The 19218-nt window shown below is 46.6% G+C and overlaps 2 protein-coding genes across 3 annotated transcripts in view; one reads left to right on the forward strand and one right to left on the reverse strand.

Moving 5' to 3' along the window:
• The window catches only part of LOC128851832 (uncharacterized), a 69387-nt gene that overhangs the window by 17224 nt on the left and 32945 nt on the right, over positions 1 to 19218 (forward strand). The window lies entirely within an intron of this gene.
• LGALSL (galectin like) lies at positions 1888 to 11647 on the reverse strand. Of its 2 annotated transcripts, none has more exons than XM_054063645.1 (5): positions 11563 to 11647; positions 11407 to 11478; positions 11248 to 11336; positions 10331 to 10508; positions 1888 to 7640 (listed from the first exon to the last, which is right to left on the reverse strand). In XM_054063645.1, exons 1-5 carry the CDS (start codon positions 11593 to 11595, stop codon positions 7497 to 7499), a joined length of 516 nt encoding a protein of 171 aa, XP_053919620.1. In that variant the 5' UTR covers positions 11596 to 11647; the 3' UTR covers positions 1888 to 7496. The 2 variants fall into 2 exon arrangements, with proteins under 2 accessions (XP_053919620.1, XP_053919619.1); XM_054063644.1 differs by having other exon boundaries at positions 11407 to 11499; positions 11563 to 11610.

Below are 19218 nucleotides of genomic sequence, written 5' to 3' on the forward strand. Positions count from 1 at the left end.
TCACCAAGGGAGGTGACAGCCCTTAGGTGACTGACAACTCTGTTGTTAGTATCAGATTGCCTAGTACTGAAATCCTGTTTTTAACTCTGCTGCTGAGATTTCTGTTCGGCTTCAGTGAAGGTTTTCTAATTAACCAGGCAGTTGATCCTACCTATCAGAGTCACAAGGAAGCCCTTCTGCAAACCAGGAGTCAGCAGAGTCAGCAAAACTCTGTTTCACTGTCACTCCTGACTGCTGCTGAGGGAAGCTTGCAGGTCTCCTTCTGCCAGTTGGGAAGAGAGCTGTTGAAAGACCCCTCCTTCTCAGGGTCTTTCACAGACTGACACCCCCCCAGCATCACAGCCATGGTCTAGCAAGGCACCAGTGTGGAAAGTAAAACCTCAAAACCTGAGCAGGAGGAGAAACGTGTAACTTTCGGAGAATGCTGGAGCCGACATGATGTTTCAGAGCCAGGCTCTATTCTTAGAAGAGTGGTGAAAGTCATAATTTAAAAATAAGACCCAGTGCATCCCTCAACATGAATTGGCTCGACTTCAAGCTCAGAAGCAATCCACCAAAATAAGTCCCAGCTGTGAGGCATCCGCAGTACTGATATGAATAAGAGACAAGTACACATGGCACTTGCTGCATCATGTGCTCTCCACGGGTTGGACGACCAATTCCCTTTCTTCCCCCCAAAACTCTTGCCTGTAGTTTACTCAGTGTAATGAGCAAAGCTTTTCAAAGGCCTATCTAGGAGTTACCCGATGCAAATGGTCCAATTGGATGTATATATTCCCGCTTTGAAAATCCTTCCAGGTACTTATGTGGCTGCTGTCGTTCTGCTGTCTGGTGGGGAATAGTTGCTGCCTTTATACCATTCACAACCACGTCTGACCATTGTGTGTATTTACCTCTGTCCTCCTCCTTATTTCTGGTTCACATCTAGGTTACCTAACACTGTTTTAACTAGGAATCCCTAGATGCCTTAACATATCCCCTTTTGGGATGATGTATAGTAAACAAAGGGCCAATTTCAGCCTGGCTTTGAGCCAGGGTGGCCACAGATCCACGCTCATGCTAGAGCTAGGATGAACTGTGTGAGGAGCATCTGATTCATAAACATTTTATCGGGGGAAAAAACCCTCAGAAGTAGCTGTATTCAAATCCTGTTCATCTGCTGCTTCAGTGCTGTTTGGATTTTGAGGTTTCCCTCAGAAACCTCACTCATTTTTCACAGCCACAGCTGGATGTAGGACACAATCCTTTCCTGTTTGGGTCATGTAGAGTTTTTCCAATAGCACTAACTAAAAGAAGCAGAGACCTTCTAGTTCTCTCTTGCACTTACTCAGGTCAATGTGAAGTTTAGTTAGGATCATGTCAACAAGTGAAATGCTGGATTGCATAATAATGTATCTCTGGAGCTGATCTGATGGTTTTACTCACCATGTAACCCTCACCCATGAATCCAGTCCCACCAAAGCAAACTGAAGCACATGTATAAGTTACACTGTTGACAGGCTGTTTTATCCTGTACAAAAGTGATCAGCCATCAGTGTCTCACAGCCTGAATGTGAGGTCTGAGTCGTGCCTGTTAACTCCTGAGGCTTATACTGCCCAGTGATGTCAGCGGGAGTCTTGCATGAGTAAGCAAGTTATACTTTCCTGTAATGAAATTGTTTGACTGTTCTGTATAGTGCATTTAAACTGTAAAGGGGTTTTACACAAGCAGCTGCCAGAGCCACACGCCTCATTCCAAAGTTTCACACTGCGGTTTTATGAGGGACAGAGTCAGATACATCTGAAAAATAGTCAGAAGATAAAAAGGCAGGAGTTAAAGAAGTCAAAAGGGTATGTAATGAGTATTAATAATTCAGATAAAAGACAGAACAACCTAGTGAAGATTTCAGCTTTTATTATTAAAAGTTCATTATGAAATTGGCACAACACATAAAAATAGATCTGTGGTGAATAATACACATTAATATTATTGCCAGGTAGTTTCATGCACGCCCTCTGTTTTGAAAATTGGAAAGTAATGAATATAAGACATTGCATTGGCTAACTGTGAAACCGGTGTCCCGGCAGCAGAGAAAGGCTGTGCTTTCTGTTGACTCTATCAAATGGATAAAGCAGACAGAAATAGTCCTCTATTCATACTTAAAAATAGGAGAATGAAAGAACAGATTTTTAGAGTATGCCCCGGCTGAAAATAACTGGAGAGGAAGAGCTAGAAATACCCCTTTTCTTATGGACCTATTTCCAAGAAAGACAAAGGGATATTTGCCATGGATTTTAAAAGCAGCAGGATATAGTTGTTTGTTGACAGACAGATGGAGAGGAATAGCAACAGAAGCTAAGCAGGATCCGTGGCAAAGTGTGAGTTTATTATTTTGATCTTGCACATTCTGCTGAATCTCCTTGTTATAGCAATTGTGGATGTTCATAACAGCAGTGATTGCTGGGAGGAGCTGGGAGGGTGTATCAAAGTCAGATAAAGCATCTGCAGCTCATTTTTTCTCCCTGTTAGGTTGGCCTCAGTTCTAACCCCACACACCATTCGTTGCAAAGTGATTTTTACCTGTACGCTTTCTCATCCATGTGAGAAAATCAGAACAATATCCATGATTACAAAAAAATCTCACCAAGTCACTGTTCATTGACTTGTGTCGCTTTTCTTCCTAACTTCTGTGCCTATCACAGTTGAGGACTTAGGGCTGCCTTCAGCATGACTCTTGTTCCTCAGACTGTCATATCAGCTCCAGGGGTGCTGGGAGGTTGCTTAGAGCCGCCACTAACTGGCCTTGCAGAATTGTGATTCTGCAGTTTTCTGCAGGGAAAGGGCACTGTAGACCACCTCAGCGCAGAAAGCAAGCAGTGCTGTAGATTTCTGTGGGGAGCACGTCTCATGAGTGGGAGGCAAGATGAGCCCCGCATCAGATACATTGTTTGAATGTCTGTGGGAAAAATATACCTTAGTTAATGGCTACTCCTAAATTTTCCTATTATTTATTTGGGAGCCTCTTTTAAAGAAGGCAAGTAGGAACATGAGCCCATTCATGCCTTCCAAATTTGTAAGCAACCCTGATTTTTTGCTGTGTGTTCCAGTATGGGGTTGCAGAAAAAGTGGCAGCTCACAAAGTGGGAAATGCTCATCCCTGGGAAACAGTCACACAGCTTCACAGCCTGTGCTTTTAAGTCAGCTTGGAAATGCCCTCTGCCTCCCTCTGAACTCATTGCTCCATTAGGATTACAGCAAGTCATGCCACCCCAACTCTCCTACCAAGCTTGAGGGTGCTGTGGCCACTCTGTTCTTGTTTCCTTCATAGTGAGTAGTTTAAAATCCTGGAAGATAAAAATCTCAAGGCTTTAGTCTCAGCCTCACAGCAGAAGAGTGACAGGGGTGGGAAGCTGGCACAGCAGAATGGTGAATCAGGCTCTCCCTTCGGTTTTCAAGCTGTTTACTCAAAACAGCCCTTGAGAAAGATGCCATGCCTCAAGCAGATGTCATATTCAACCGGTTTAGCAATATTATGCCTATTTCTTCTCAAGCTAGTCAAGGAGGGGAGGGAGAATACAATATATGTTAGTGCAAGTTCACCGAGACAACACATGAATATTTAGTACAAGATGTTCTTTCAAGGTAGGGCAAACATTTCTAATGGTGACACAAAAAGTAGGTATTTTGTAACATTTTTAACAACTTGGCCATGAAAAAGCCTTTAAGTGAAATGTGTTTAGACACAGACTACCTCACATGATACTGAAGTATTTCAAGGCTCTTTCTGAGTAGGCAATAACCTTTTTCTAAAAAAAAAAACCCAATAAAAATCAGCGTTATCACAGCCAATTCTAAAGACAGCTAAATAATTTGGTCATGGGGTTTTTTGGTTGATTTTAGCTATGCTAAGTCGAGAGATTCCACTCCACATGGGCTTTACCCATTCAAGGCTTCTTTCATTTCAGAATTAATTTCCTTATTCAGAGGAAACCACAGAAACATTCAGCTAATAAACTCTAGCATAAGATTTCAAAAGCTGGTTCACACACTCACTTAGTCCTGAAGAACTTTCCAAGAAGCTCACAGACTACTTCTCCCTACTGAAGAACATTTAGAAAACCTGGCTTAATCTGGCAATAGTCTTATTTCAGGTCTAGTAGAGTATATGTTCAAAGTGAAATCTGAATAATCCCTAAATTGTGGAGACCAAAGAATTCACATATAAGTTTTGTAGCATAGTCTCCATCTTCAGCATTTGGATTTAGCTCAAAGTCCAACTGAACAGAAAAGTTTAAGGCCTAGGTTTTCTCTGACTTACAGAGCACATTGCAGTGTTCAGCAGTAGCTTCTAATATGGTCAGCCAATACTAAGCAAGCACACTTGCAGCAGCCCTTAGACACATAGATATCATCCTTCCTTTGCCTGCCATAGCCAAGTACTGCCTGAAAGCAAAAGAAAAATAAAAAAAGCTACCAAACTGGTGTTAGACAAATAGATGTGGAAGCTGTAACTGTGAATTTCCGCCCTTTCCTGAGCTCTCAGCCAAACCACAACCCATTAGAAGTGGGTTCACAGCCCTTCTTGAACTCAAAGCCTAGTTCAGAAACCACAACAGGGCAGAATCAAGTGGTGGGCACTGTGGTAGGTGGAGTTACGCAAAGGCAAAAGCAGAATCAGGTTCAAAAAAACATTTTCCCGAGACAGAAAACTACTGGAGTAGGAACAAACAGGAGTGTGCAGCACAGTGGGTGGGGACAGAGGCAAGGCGGTAGCACTGAGCCTTTGCTCCCAGCAGGCACGCCATGATACCGTGGTGCATCAAGTTCATCTTGGCATCCCTGCCATAAGCAGTGCTGTGCTGAGCCCATGCAGGATAGTGAAAGTCTGAGGGCTGTGCTAATCTGCCAGGAATTCTAAGCGGCTGAAAATTCAAGTCAGCACAATGGCCGTTTCTGGGCTACAGTAAAGGCATGGAGGGGAAATCTCTACTGGCCTTGGTGCTGTGAAGGAGATCCCTTTTGTGTTTATGCTATTGGAGGGTCATGAGGCTACTTACTTTCTCCAGCCTCCCACTTCTGGCCCACTGGACTAGTAGGACAGCCTCAGGCAATGGCGCTGCATGAGCAAACCTGGCTTTATGTATCTAGCTGGAGAGAGCGCTAGGCAGGGAGCGTGCTAAATATCTCTCCAAACAGAATCCATCTTCTGCCTGCATCTGCTTTGGAACCATAAAGCATTTCCAGGCTGGAGAAAAATCCAAACACCTCATGTAGAAGCACCTTTCCCTTGGATTTTTATTATCATCACCATCATTTTTAAGAATATATTTTGTACCGAAACACTATCAGCATTCTTTATACAACAGAAAATGACACAGTCATCATGTAAAAAGAGTAAAACCAGAGCAAGACAAGAACATTTCATATCAAGATTCAATCTGGAGTACAATTAAAAGCCACACACCAGATAAAAAGATCATCTGGAAAACAATAGTTTCTCTCTTAATTTGGAAAAAAGGAGGAAAAGTCAGGGAATGTCAACGATAAGGCTAAAGATTCCTTTTTTTAACTAATATTTTATAGCAGACGGACCGATTCTGAACTTGTCTGCAGCACCAGCAACAGCTCCCTGGCTTTGCAGAGAGATTTGCACTCGCATGAAATAAGAATCAGGCTTCTGCGCTCAGAGGACTCTGATTGACCTCAGCAAGCTTTGGACTAGAGCCACAGTTGGAATTTCAGCTTGCAGTCTAAGGCTTCTTAACTACAGGCCAAATTAGCGCAAAATGAGGCTTTGCAACTGGCGTACTACCCTTTGGATATTCCAGTTCTGGTTGCTTTAAACCACAGCTTTATTGCAAGTTTAACATAGTTCTGTTTGTGAGATTTTTCTCTCTCTTTTTTTTTTTTAAATACTGTGCTACAAAGGATGTTTTTGTAGTCTGTCTTAGAAAGTCCCTATATTACATGTTCTCAAAGTTGCCTAAATATATGTTTATATCATGATTGTAACTACCCAGAAAGACCTGCTATAGTCTATTGTGAGCAGCCAAGGAAAAAAGTGCATTTAGTCCTAAAGAAGTCAAGAAAAGTGGCTGTGTTCATTTATAGTGTAGCGCAGTGACTGTGTTTATACAGCTATACCTACTATTTAAAAAGCTACTCCAAAAGTTATTATTCATGTGCAGTAGCTGAATTTCAAGCATTAATAACTTGGCTGTCTAGACAAGTTTTAATAGTCATATCAAAGGCCGAATGTGTTCTCAAACAATTGCAAAAAATCTCCCATCTCCCTTGGAAAGAGACTGGTTCTCTTACTGAACTAAGAGACTGCCCAAGTTAACTTTTTCTCAGGTTATAAAAGCACAGTTGAACCGACAAATTTGCTGTTTAAGTTTTTAAATCAGATTGACTTCAACTCAAACCTATCCTGTACAGCAAAGTTAGTAAGCCCTGAAAAACAGTTTCTAGTGAATATGAAGAGTTGCCCCTACCCCCACCAACTACCATGCCCACATTTTCCCAGGGCCTAGAGGGCTCCATTAAAATGTAACTAAACATTCGATAGGAAACGTGAATTTTCAAGAACGATACGTAAGGTTTACCCAAAGAACCTAAGACATTTTGTACATTCAAAATGTTTACACTTTGCTGTTCTTAACCATCAGTAAGACTGTTCATTTTTACTAATAATACATACAATGAGTATAAATAAATAAACTACAGATAAGCTTTAAAAATTGTATTAACAATACATTGTGCAAAAACTCATAACAATCTACATTCTATGCAAATACCCTGACTAAAATATACAGGCTGTGTCCTCAAACCCTCATTCAGCTTTTGCACAGTTCTTGGGCCAAATCAGCGGTTGGGAGTGATCAGCAAAATACCACTACAAGCCATGGAGGTAACACCGATTTACACCAGCAGAAGAGCTGGCCACCAGGCGTGTGCAAAAATCCCATAGAAATCAGTGGGAATTGTGCTTGACTAAGAACTAGACAGTTTAATTGCAATTGCACCCCGCTAAAGTGAGTGGGAGTTTTGCCATTGATTTCCATGGAACCAGGCGCAGGCCCCGGGTAAGGACATCAGCACGTGGCCCTATGTTGTGCTACACTACTCCACTTCAGTGCAGAAACAATATTTGCAAAAGAAAAACTTTTTTTTTGTTGTTACTGCTGTTCAGTAACTGGTTTTAGCACTGCATTTCAGAAATTGCCTTTCTGTGAGATTTGAAACAAGACTGCAAATCTTTCTGAATCCATTCCAATTTGATTATCCAGCATAGGTGGGCTATTTTGTTCCAAGAAAAATGGCTCAATGTCTATTAACCAGCAATGTTCTTCACTGGGATAAACAACAGCCTGGTTCACTGGCACAGGAGTGAAGAACTGCGTGTGGAAAAGGAACAGGGCAGCCTTCCTACCATAGCTGTGTCCAGAGCCGGCTGTCACTTCTCCAAATGGACAATGGCACCCAAGCCGGTTTTGAATCTGCAGTCCTAACAACCTCAGCCAAGTTTTGTAAGCTGAAGATCTCCATTTATCTTTATGGTGTCAATTGCTGACAGTGTTTCAATACGATGGTAAAAATCAAAGAGCTGATGTCCATCCACAAATATTCTAAAACGGGGATGCTCGCAAAGTATCTCAACCTGTAAAAATAAAATGAAGGATTTTGTTCACAGTGTAACTGGGCAGTTCGGTTTCTCAGACTACAAAGAGCACTCCATTAGCCTTTTAAGCAGTGTTGGTGCAGTCACACATTTTGCTACTTATGTGCCACATAACAGCCAGGGCTCATCCCAGTTTGCCTCCATCACACCAGTTACGTTGTGATGGATATATTCTTACTTCACAGAGAGGTTAATCCAGTCTCACGCTGTTGTTGCAGGATGAACCCAGTCCCACTGGCATAAGAGAGGTTTTGCCTCTTGGAATAATGCCAGAAACAGAGTCAAACTGCTAATTACAGGGGGAAGAAATTGTATCTCCAATCCAAATCTTGCATTCCTTGCAACAGAATTTGGTTTTGCTGCAGAATGAGGGGGCAGCTCCCTCTGCAATGCTTTCCACACTTTGTTAATTTACTGGAAGGGAGTGAACATGAGAGAAGGGATAGGTTTGCCCTCCCCTCCCACACAGACTGGCAGAGCTGCTGTAAAACTGGAAAGACTTCGCTATTGTGGCTGCAAACAGCCCAGGACTCCCTGTTGGACTGGACTCCATACTGGGGCTGCAGTGAGGGAAATGCAGTGCAGGATAGCTTGAATTCAGCTAGACAGTTTGCACGAGGCATCAACAGGATCAGGGAGGGACACAGCTCATCCCTCCTCCTAGAGACCTGCAGAAATGCTCTGGATAAGCAACAAAGCCTGCAGCTGAACAGGCCTGGACAGGTTAGGAGATTCCTGATGTGAGGGGTGGCTTGAGAGGGTGCCCTGTAGTTAAGCTTGCTAGAGCTGCCCCAGCAGGAAGCAGGGATATGAGGGCACACAATATGTGCTTCTTGTACAGGCCCTCAGAGACCTCTGGTTCCAGGCTAAGAAGAAAATCTGCAGAGAAGCCACATGTAAATCCTGGGTCACTTCAAGAGGCTGGTAGTCCGGAATAAGCACTGCTTCCAGGCTCTTGACTCTGCTGCTATTACAGCATATAAAAATGGGAATGGGGCCAGTGATAAACTGACTGAGGCAAAGCCTGACTGACTTGGAGCACGTTGCAGTGGGAAAAGTGGCAGCAGACAGGCCAGGAGAGCTTAAGCTCTTGGGGACCTGGTAGCACACCACTTAACAGGAAAGCGCCCATCCTGCCAAGTAACTCCTGTGGCCCTGCAGCAGATGCATCCAGCCCTAGGCCTTGTTATGTAAAAGATATGGTTAGCCTCAACACTGCCTACGATCCATTTTTTCAGATCACCCTGGGCCATGCCAGAATGCTAATTGGACTGGATCACAGGTAATTGGCAAGAACACTTAATAGTCTAATTTATTCACTGAGAGGGAGACCATCAAAGGTACAAAATCAATTGGGAGCCTAAATTCCATTTGTGCATCTCGGGGTGGGGGGGGGTGGGGGTGGGGGGGGTGGGGGGAAGAAGAAAAAGAACAACTCCCTTTTTACAGTATTTCATGCCAAACATTCAGTATTGCTGTCCTCTCACAACAGCTGCCATTAGTGGGACACACACAAAAAACATGCTCTGGGTAATCTGTTGCCCAGCCATAACCCCTGTGGCACGTAGGTTAGCCTGCTCAGCCCAAGCAGAACCAAGCCTCCAAGCCCTTTCAAAGTGCATTTCCCATATACACCAAAGGGTGTTGCCAGTTCTGATGGAAGAGTTTGTAGAAGTAAGTAGAGCACAACCAATTTGCAGCAAAACCAGTCATAAATACCCTCTCAAAGCCCAAGCATCTGGGGAGACAGTGAGCTTTTGGGGTTGGGGGAGATTATCTTGGGGGCAAGAAGGATTAAGAGAGTTTGGCAGCTGGTCAGAGCACTGGCATTTAGCAGAGGGACCAGGGAGGTTTCATAAGAGGGGTGGGGAAGAGGAGGAGGGTTTTTCTGGGTCAGCCGCATGGAGAAGGCATTCGGCCTTTTTTCCTCCATGTAGTGAAGCCGCTGAGAGAGAAGCAGCCCTCTGCAGCTGCACACTTTGTTAGTCCTGATTTGCAAAGACATCTTCACATAACCATAAACGCTACAGATGGGAATCTGCTTCTAGGTCAATCCAGTCCATCCCTTGCACCACAGCACTTCCACATACACCATTTTCAAGTGACTACAGACTTAAATTTGACAGGAGATTTAATCCTAGGGCTCAGAAAAGAATACCACTATTGCTTAGCTGTTTAATCTGCTAACACGAAGGGCTACGGTCAGCCTCTGCGTAACATCCCTGGAGACAAAGGATGAACAAGATCCTTATTAGCTGCACTAAACTGCAAACAGTATGTCCATTAAAAAAACCATCAAAACATACGGCAGTCCCAGAGAGTATTTACATTCTCCAGTAATAACTTATAATGCACTAATAACATAGAAGTAGTTTTTAATTTATAGCTATAAAACTAAGTTCAGGAAGTGCACTTCGTCACACAGTAATACAACCACCAACTTGACATAGCACCCCAGTGAGGTGTTCGTAGCCCAGCTGAACTGCTGCACACAGCAGCGAGATCGCCATGCAACTTCTGATTGATACAAACAATCCATCAACCAGTGCCTCAGCCAAAGAAGTGTGGGCTACACTGTGATTTCATCAGAGGCAAGTCAGGTTCTGCCGTGACTCTGATCACATAACACTATCAGACACGGTGCATACTGCTGTCATCCTGGTACTCACCCTAAAAGGCTGGTCCGGTATAAATGGAAAGTAAGGAATAGATGATTGCTCTTCTCCCCATTGTCCAGCTATACAAGAGTTTCTGACAAATTGTCTGTCTGTAAACAACGCTTTCAGTTCAATAGCTACATCTGCAGGAGGATCTTCAGACTCTCCACAAGTCAGACTGATGCCAAAGCTGCAACACAAACAGAACGGCTCTCATCCACCCAGGAACAAGCACAGGAGCCTCAAGTGCTGCTGGTCTCATTTCTCAGCTCATTAAAGCCATTGGTAGTGTAGCAGCTCAGCTCATTCAGGGAATGCTCTGAGAGCTCAGCAGGGACAAGAATGTGGTTATAGCATATATATATGTGTGTGTGTGTGTGTGTGCACATGTACACCGCACATATGTGTATACACATATATGGAAATATATATATTTGGGGAGTACAAAAAAGCTGCGGAGAGACTTTTTACAAAGGCTTATAGTGATAGGACTATGGGACATGGCTATAAATTGGAAAGGGGCAGATTTTGACTAGAGATAAGGAGGAATTTCTTCAGGATGAGAGTGGTGAGACACTGGCACAGGTTGCCCAGGGAAGCTGTGGATGCCCCATCCCTGGAGGTGTTCAAGGCCAGGCTGGATGGGGCCTTGGGCAGCCTGGTCTGGTGAGAGGTGTCCTTGCCCATGGCAGGGGGGTTGGAACCGGATGATCTTCAAGGTCCCTCCTAACCCAAACCATTCTGCAATTCTATGATATAAGCTCCGTACATTTCACTTCCCAGCGAAACGCTGGGAACGGGCTGCCTTAGAGAAATGCCCCCTCTATGGGCCAGAGCAGAAACCAGCACGCTATATTTAAAATGACAAAAATAATCGCTTTCCCCTCAGGAGGGGTCCGGGTCCCCCCGTCCCCGGTGCCGCGCGTTACCTCTCGGGGTTGAGGTCCACTATGCCCATAACTAAGATCTTCTTGCCCGGCCTCATCCCTCCTTTGATGTGCCCGCAGAACGGGACGATCTGCAAAGGACAGAGCGGGGTCAGGGCTGGAAGGCGCCGAGCCCCGCCGCCCCCCGAGCCCCGGCGTTACCAGGCGCGGGAAGCACAGCTCCGCCTGCACCGGGGATCCCAGCGAGTGGTTCAGGTGCCCGTCCTCTATTTTCTGCGGGGAGAAAGGATCGCGCTGAGGCCGCAGTGCCACCGCGGAGCTCCCCCCCGCCCGTTCCCCCCTGCTCCTCGCACTCACCGGCGCGTCCCGCTCCGCCGCCGTCCCCGCCATCTTGTGCGGAGCGGGGGGGCGCGCGGGCCGCGCACTAGTAGCGGCGGGGGAGGGGCGGGGCGGGCCGCGGGCACCGGCCCTGCCCCAGCGGCCGGGGCGGTGCCGGGGGGACCCAGGCCTGGGCATGGGCACCCCGGCTTTGGGCGTGGAGAGCCCGGCCGTGGGCGTGGGGATCTCAGCTGTGCTGAGCGCGGGGACCCCTGTCCTGGGCATGGTCGCCCCGGCCCTGAGAAGGGAGAGCTGGTTGTGCTGAGCACAGAGAACCCAGCTGTGCCGAGTAGGGAGACTCCAGCCCTGGGCATGGGGACTCGGCCCTGGGCACGGGGACTCGGCCCTGGGCATGGAAACCTCAGCTGTGATGAGCATGGAGACCCCGGCCCTGGGCATGGAGACCCCGTCCATGGACCTGGAGACCCCAGCTGTGCTGAGCAGGGAGACCCCCGCCCTGGGCATGGAGACCCCCGCCCTGAGCATGGAGACCCCAGCCCTGGGCATGGAGATCCTGGCCCTAAGCATGGGCACCCTGGCTGTGTTGAGCATGGAAACCCTAGCTGTGCTGAGCAGGGAGCCCCTGGCCCTGGGCATTGGGACCCCAGCCCTGAGTGGGGAGACCCAGCCCTGGGCATGGAAACCTCAGCTGTGCTGAGCATGGAGACCCCAGCCCTGGGCATGGAGACACTGGCAAGCACGGAGACCCCTGCCCTGGGCATGGAGACCCTGGCTGTGCTGAGCAGGGACACCCTGGCCATGAGCATGGAGACCCCAGCCCTGGGCATGGAGTCCCAGGGTGTGCTGGCGGGGTGTTGGTGATGGGCCCGTCACCTGGGGCCAGCAGGTGAAGGGTGCTTGGAGAGGAGCTCCTTGTTTTAGGGAGCACCTTTATTCCCGAGCTTGGACCCTGCAAAGAGGCTGAGCTGGGCATTCTTGGGTTAGTCCCCTTCTCCAGAGATGGAGAAGTCACTCAGCCCCCCAAATGAACGATCTCCATGCTCCCCTGCATCCTCGTGCCCTGCCCCACAGCATGAACTGTCGGTGGTCGAGTGCCCCAGCAGCTGGTTCAGTGAGACACATGGTCTGCCAGAGGCTGGTATGGTGCTAGGCGAGCGGAAGCCTCTCAGCCAAGTCGGGCAGCAAGCAGCTCCTTTGAAATCCTCTCTGCCAGCCTCCTAATGAGACTTGGTAATTGCATAAGTCAGTGGCTGGGAGCTCCTATTTACGTGCAGTGTCCATAGTTATGCAACGTGGCAGTGTCTGTGGGTGTCCTGCTCTGCTGAGAACATGGCCAAGCTCCCTCCAAGGCCACCAGCCCTGCTCGCGTCTTTTGTGCAATGCCAGGAATCCCTCGCCTGCACCACAGCAGGAGTGACTTGTTCCTCAAGCATGCTGTAATGATCCTGTTGATGAGTTTAGGGTCCTGCAGGGGGAGATTAAGGAAGGCGGCTTCTTGCTTCCTCACTCCTGGGATTTGGTGGGATGAACATCTTTTTAGCAATGTGGCACAATGACTGGGCTTGGCCTGTGTCCTGCAGGATGGTGCATGGGTTGCTTGGCTTTTCATGCCTCTTCCCTGTGCATTGGGCTGAGTCAGCAAATGTTGCTGTCCTTCATCCTCTGAGGATTAATTACTCATGTTGTGTAAAATGGAGTGGAAGAAGCTAAGTCACTGCAATATTTACGGTTTCAATATGACTGTGCATGTCCGTTGGGAAACACTTGCAATCAGCAGGTAATGCCATTCAAGAAATCAAGAGCTACTGACAGCTAGTACAGATTTTGCAAGTGTTTAGATGCTTGTTTACTTTTTTGGTAGTGCCCACTAATTTGGGATGTTTTCATCTCTGGATGCCCAGCTGGAGATGGCTCATAGAAGCTAATGTTTGTGCATGCAGCTCTGCTAGAAGTCACTGCTGAAGTCACATTTTCTTCTGCTGTATCAGCCCAGCAGCAGGCATCCCTGTAGACCAGGTCTCAGTATGGAAAAAGCACTGAACTGTTTTCTTCATGCCAAAATACCGTGTGTCAGCCGTCACCGCATGGAAAAGCACCTTCCTCAAATACTGCCAGGAGACTGACTTTATAAACAGTGCAGTAATGTGAAACCATCACAGATGAGAAACAGTTGGCTTTCGAGTGGTGAGTGCATTCAAAAGTCCTCCACAAAGAGGAACTGGAGTTGGCTTAATGGTTTTGTCAGCTCCTGTGCACTGCTCACCTCTGTCTTCACCAGTGCCAATGCCACCTGCATGATGCTTTTTTTTCCTGTTTGCCTAAGGGAGAGCAGAAATCACCCAAAGCTTTTTATTTTTATTTACTGGTGCAGTGTTACATGATGCCCAAAAGCTGTTTTCAGAACACGTTGTGTTTTCCTCTGCTGTACAGGGAGCCACTTTATTGGATAAGATTAAATTTATTGGATACAAAATCAGGCCAGCCAGTCCTTTGTGCCAAAGCATGAATTCTTGTGAGGAGAGAGGTCATCATTATGTCTTTGCTTTGTAGCTGGTCTTAATGGAACTTTGGCATTTCCAAATAATTAAATACCAAGACTTAGCCATTTGGCTAGCTGCTATGCCTAGTGTTTGTCTCTTGTGGCGTCTTTTCTGAAAATTAGCACAAATGCAAGATTTGATTTGTTGGCCATGGAAAGATTGACTGGAACAACCTGCAGGATGAAGTGACGGGTGTGGGAGGACATTAATGGGTTTTTAAGGCACTGACAATCTGTGCCTTTCTGTTTCTGTGCCGTGCTTTACTCTCAGCCCATGAAAACCCAGGAGGTCATTGAAAACCCTGTTTGCACCACAAACAAGGTGAGGCAGTCAGAGCAGGAGCTTTGCTTCTGTGTCCTGTGGTCTATTTCTGCCATTGGAGTTCTCCAGCAGGAGTGCCTACGTGGGTGCTGCCCAGCAGTACATGGAGCAGGGTTGGGTTTCTGAGCAGTGGTGTGCCTCCTCACCACAGAGGAGCTTCCTCAAGACCCAGCTTTCTAGCAGATTCCGCTCTGCAAAGGGCTGCAGGGTGGATGCTGCCATCTAAGCTCCTACACTTGTTCTTCTGAAAAAGGGAGAGGTCTGACCTGAATCTGTTCCCTCACCCATGCAGTCCCTGTTAAATCATCTGCACAAAATAGGCCCTGTTCAGTATTTATACCAGCCTTCTCAACAGGGAGGCTCTTGAGATTTCATGCTTGAGGGCCTGAGCTTGCAGACCTGACGGCAGTAGCTGGAGCAACATGACAAGTGTTTGTGCTCCTCTGGAATAATCCTGAGGTACAAGTTACTGAACTTGACTGATTGACCAAGTACAAAAAACCTTGTGGGTAAGTATCATCTTCCATTTTGAGGCTCATACAGCCCTTTGCTCAGTGGGAATCTTGAAATACTGAGAATTGCATAAAGATTAAAAAGAGTGGCATGGTGTGAACACTATTTGGGAACAGTTAGTGATGTGCCATGCCCAGCCAAGCCATCACAGCCATTGCTGAGAACTGGCAAACCCTGAATGTCATCTTAATCCCAGCACCTTGTATCTTACAGCCACTCCCTTTGATGATTTAAAAAGGTGTATCTAATTCTTTGTCGGCCTTCACCGGAAAGGAATGCAGCACGATTGCAATTTTGGTGTGGTATAATTACCCTCCCTTTCTTGCCCCATTACACTGACATTGCTCTCCTCATGCCGGGGTTTATAGGCTGACTTGTACAACCTCTCTGGTTTGTTTTGCTTTTTTAATGGCGTTGGTGAGAAGATGGGAGGTGTTTGTCTGGTTTCATGGAAGCTTCCTTTGGTTTCTGGGTGGCAAGGCACCAAAGTCCTAGTTTTTGTAAGACTTGGGAAAAGCTGAGTAATGCAATACAGGAGAAATTGTGGGAATAAGTTTGATTCAGTGGATGGAGCCAAGTGTATAGTTCAGAGGAATTCCTCCTTTTTGGAATTACTGCAGTAAAACTGCTGTGATGATAAACAATTATTTGGATTGTGTGGGTTTTCTTTGACCTTTGTAGCTTTGCTGCAGCAAACTTTCGGGCAGAGGTCTGAGAGACCAAACCCAACCTTGCATAAGTTTGCCCTAGGCGGGTAGCTTGGGAGAGGATAGCGCTAATGATGTGTTGCAAGGGGCTGGAGAGCAGAGTGAGAGATGTTGGACTTGCCCTCTTGCCGTGTGGCATCAAAGTGTTCCGAGGTGGGATTCCCACTGCATACCATGCCTGCGGGATGCTACGTACCTGTGGAAATGTTCATAGCCTGCCCTCCCGTGCTAACCCGTGGGAAAGACAAATGACAGTTATCAGTACGGACAGTGTGTAGAGGGTGTTTAGCACGCCTGTATGCTTTCCCAGGCTAGCGCTGCTACGTCTTCAAGGATGGAAGAGGGAATCCAGGGCCGGGAGCACCACCCTGCTGTTGTCATTTATTTCATGTGGCTTCCTTGCTTTCTGTTACCCCTGAATTATTCTAGTCCGAGTCGTGCCCTTAGGGGTTTAATGTATGGCTATGCTTGAATCCAGTGGAGAAGTCAGTTTTCTGGGGCTCTCAGAAACAGAGGCTGTGTAAACTGGTATTGAAGGACATGATCCTGGTGAGTGAAGCATTTGGTCACACACTGAACTGCTGCATGTCTAGTGTGGAACACATGTGTACCAGAAGTATTTGTTTTGCAGATTGTTTACTGGAATCTGCACCAGGAACTGAAGGTGTGTACATAAGGGCATGTGAGATAAGGCTGTAGTTGCTGGTTGAAGGTTGCTCTTGATGTTTCAGATCTTTCAGCCCTTCCAGTCCCTTCTACAGAGAACTGATATCCAAAGGCATGGGGCAGGCAGAGGTAACCTGCAAAATTGTGGCAGGAGCTGCAAGCATCCCCAGGGGACAGACTCTGTTTTTATGACTCAGAGGCTGGTCTTTCCTGATGTGTCTTACCTGTTATTTCTTTGTTATTATCATTATCGTATCTCAACAATTTTTTTGTGAATCTCATGATGCTGGCTCTTTTTTCTTTCAGTTTCAGTTTGTAGGTCCTTGTTCTTTCACAAGTACCTGGCTTTTAACTTATTCATGGATTTATTTTTTCTAAAGAGACAATTTCTAGGCTTTTTTTAAAGAGGCAAATTCTAGCCATTTGAGAATATGGTTACTTTCTGAAGAACTGACATCTAGTAGCAAATAAAAAAGACAAAGAAAAAAATATTTATTTTAAAAAATATTGTGGTTTTTAGGCCAGACCAATGAATTTAAAGGTGGGGATTCATGTCCACGATACATCACGCCTGTATACATCTGCCAGAGGATGTGGAAGATGACTACAAAATGGCTTTTACCCATAAGTATCAGCATGTCAAAAGGTCTTTCTGTGTACATTTTAAGTTATTAGTGACTGCTGTTCATCATCTTTCTCCCTGTCCCCTAACAGGAGGTGACATTCTCATTTTGGAAACAGAAAAGATGAACTTGTAATCCTCATTGCAGTGGCCTAGGGAGACCTGCAGATGGAGGGTGGAACTGACTGTGGGTGCCCCATGCATGGGCACAGGAAATTCAGGGAAAGACACGTGCTGTCTTGACTGAGGCACTAGGGATCTTCTTGCTAAGCAGGTGGCAACAATGGGTGCTGAATGCAAACCTCAGGGGCTGCTTCCCCACTGAAATGCTGGCAGAGAAGTAAAGACCATGGCTGTTGAGCGCCATAAGGCAGGACTGAGAACAGGACAAGGCAGTGCAAACGGTTGCTGTGCCCAGTTCCCCATGGCCACAAGACCTCATCTTTTGGTCACATTTTAGGAAATTGTTTTGCTCCATCTTAAAATTCTCCTGACCTTCACTAAGCTATGTTAGAAATTCAGGCTCGTCTAGGTTGTTATGCCACTACTTCTGGGGCATGATGATTCTAGCAAGATGAGTCTTCAGTCATCCCAACCACTGGAGAGCTAGGGGAATACCTGGAACACAGAAGGTGTACTCTTAATGCAAGAGGATCTGGTAGGCAGCAGAGGATGAGATCATAGAACACCTAAGTGAAGTGGAGATGTATAAGTCCCTGATGAGGTCCGATGGGGTGTAGCCTCAAATGCTGAGGGAATCATAGAATTGTTTAGGTTGGAAAATACCTTCAAGATTATCAAGTCCAACCCTTAACTTAGTACTGCCAAGTTCGCCACCAAACAATGTCCCTAAGCACCACACTAACATGCCTTTTAAATACCTTCAGCGATGGCAACTCAACCACTTCCCTGGACAGCCTGTTCCAATGCTTGACAGCCCTTTCAGTGAAGAAATTTTCCCTAATATCCAATCTAAACCTTCTCTGGTGCATCTTGAGGCCATTTCCTATCACTTGTTACTTGGGAGAACAGACACAACACTCATCTCACCACAACTTCCTTTCAGGTAATTGTAGAGAATGATGAGGTCTCACCTCAACCTCCTTCTCTCCAGATTAAACAACTCCAGTTCCCTCAGCCACTCGTCATAAGACTTGTGCTCCAGACCATTCACCAGCTTTGTTGCCCTTCTCTGGACACTTCTTGTAGTGAGGGGCCCAGGACTGAACACAGAGCTGAGTAGAGGGAGCTGGCAGACGGCCTTGTGAGGCTGCACCAAAAGGGAGATGTGCCTGAAAACTAGAAGAATGCAAACACCATGTGGGCTGATGAGCAGTGCAGTGGATGAAATGCTGTCTGAGCCACCAGGCCTAGAGGCTGCTGATCAGTGGCACCAAGTCTAGTTGGAGGCCAGGAACTCGTGGTGAACCCCAAGGCAAAGAGCACTGCCAGCAGGTGAAGGGAGATGGTCCTTCCCCTGGGATCTATCCTGCTCTTGGCTCCTCAGTGCAAGACAGACATGGCCATTCTGGAGACAACCTCCACCCCAGGTCCCCCTTAGGGCCCCTTTCACTTTACTTTAGGGTTGGAATATTGGTCAGTTGGAATCAGCAGCCACCAGAGACAGCAGGAAAAAGCTATGCTGGCGTGGAACAGCACTGGGAGGAGGCAGGCTCTGGCTGAGAAGCACTGCGTGGGCACTGCCACCCCACCTCCCATCCTCACTATTGCTGGCTTGGCATTACCCATGGGGGTAAGGTGCCAGAGCCATCCTGTAGCCAACACCAGCAATAGCTCTTTCGTCTGGGCCATAAACAATTCCTTGTAAACAGTGTTCGCCAAAGAAAGGTGAAGGGAATCTGCTTCTTCCTACCTTTATGGATTTGTCAGAGCTTTTGGACTCTGTCATTTTAGGTGCTGATTCATTTTTGCCAGATGAACTCCTGTGACTTCTGAGCCCAGCAGCTGATGTCCACAATAAAATTATCGTTTCACTCTTCAGACTGTGTTTGCCATAGCATATTTTGGGCTGGGGGCTATTTTTTTGTGATGAATCCTTGGAGAGGAGTTTGGGATTATTCCTTGTCCCAGTACGCTTTCCAGCAGGCATCAGGGCTGAGTTGAGGTGCTTTAGGAGTGAAACCAAAGCACAGTATCAGAGAGGAGGGTGGAGGTTGGAAGGAACCTATGGAAGTCTTCTGGTCCAACATCTGCTCAAGCAGACTTACCTAGAGCAAGTTGCCCAGGACCATGTCCTGGTGAGTTTTGGGCACCTCCTCAGAGCAGCACCAAGAGGTCAGAGTAA

Source organism: Cuculus canorus, chromosome 3 (assembly GCF_017976375.1).
Source record: "Cuculus canorus isolate bCucCan1 chromosome 3, bCucCan1.pri, whole genome shotgun sequence".
NCBI classification, from domain to species: domain Eukaryota; kingdom Metazoa; phylum Chordata; class Aves; order Cuculiformes; family Cuculidae; genus Cuculus; species Cuculus canorus.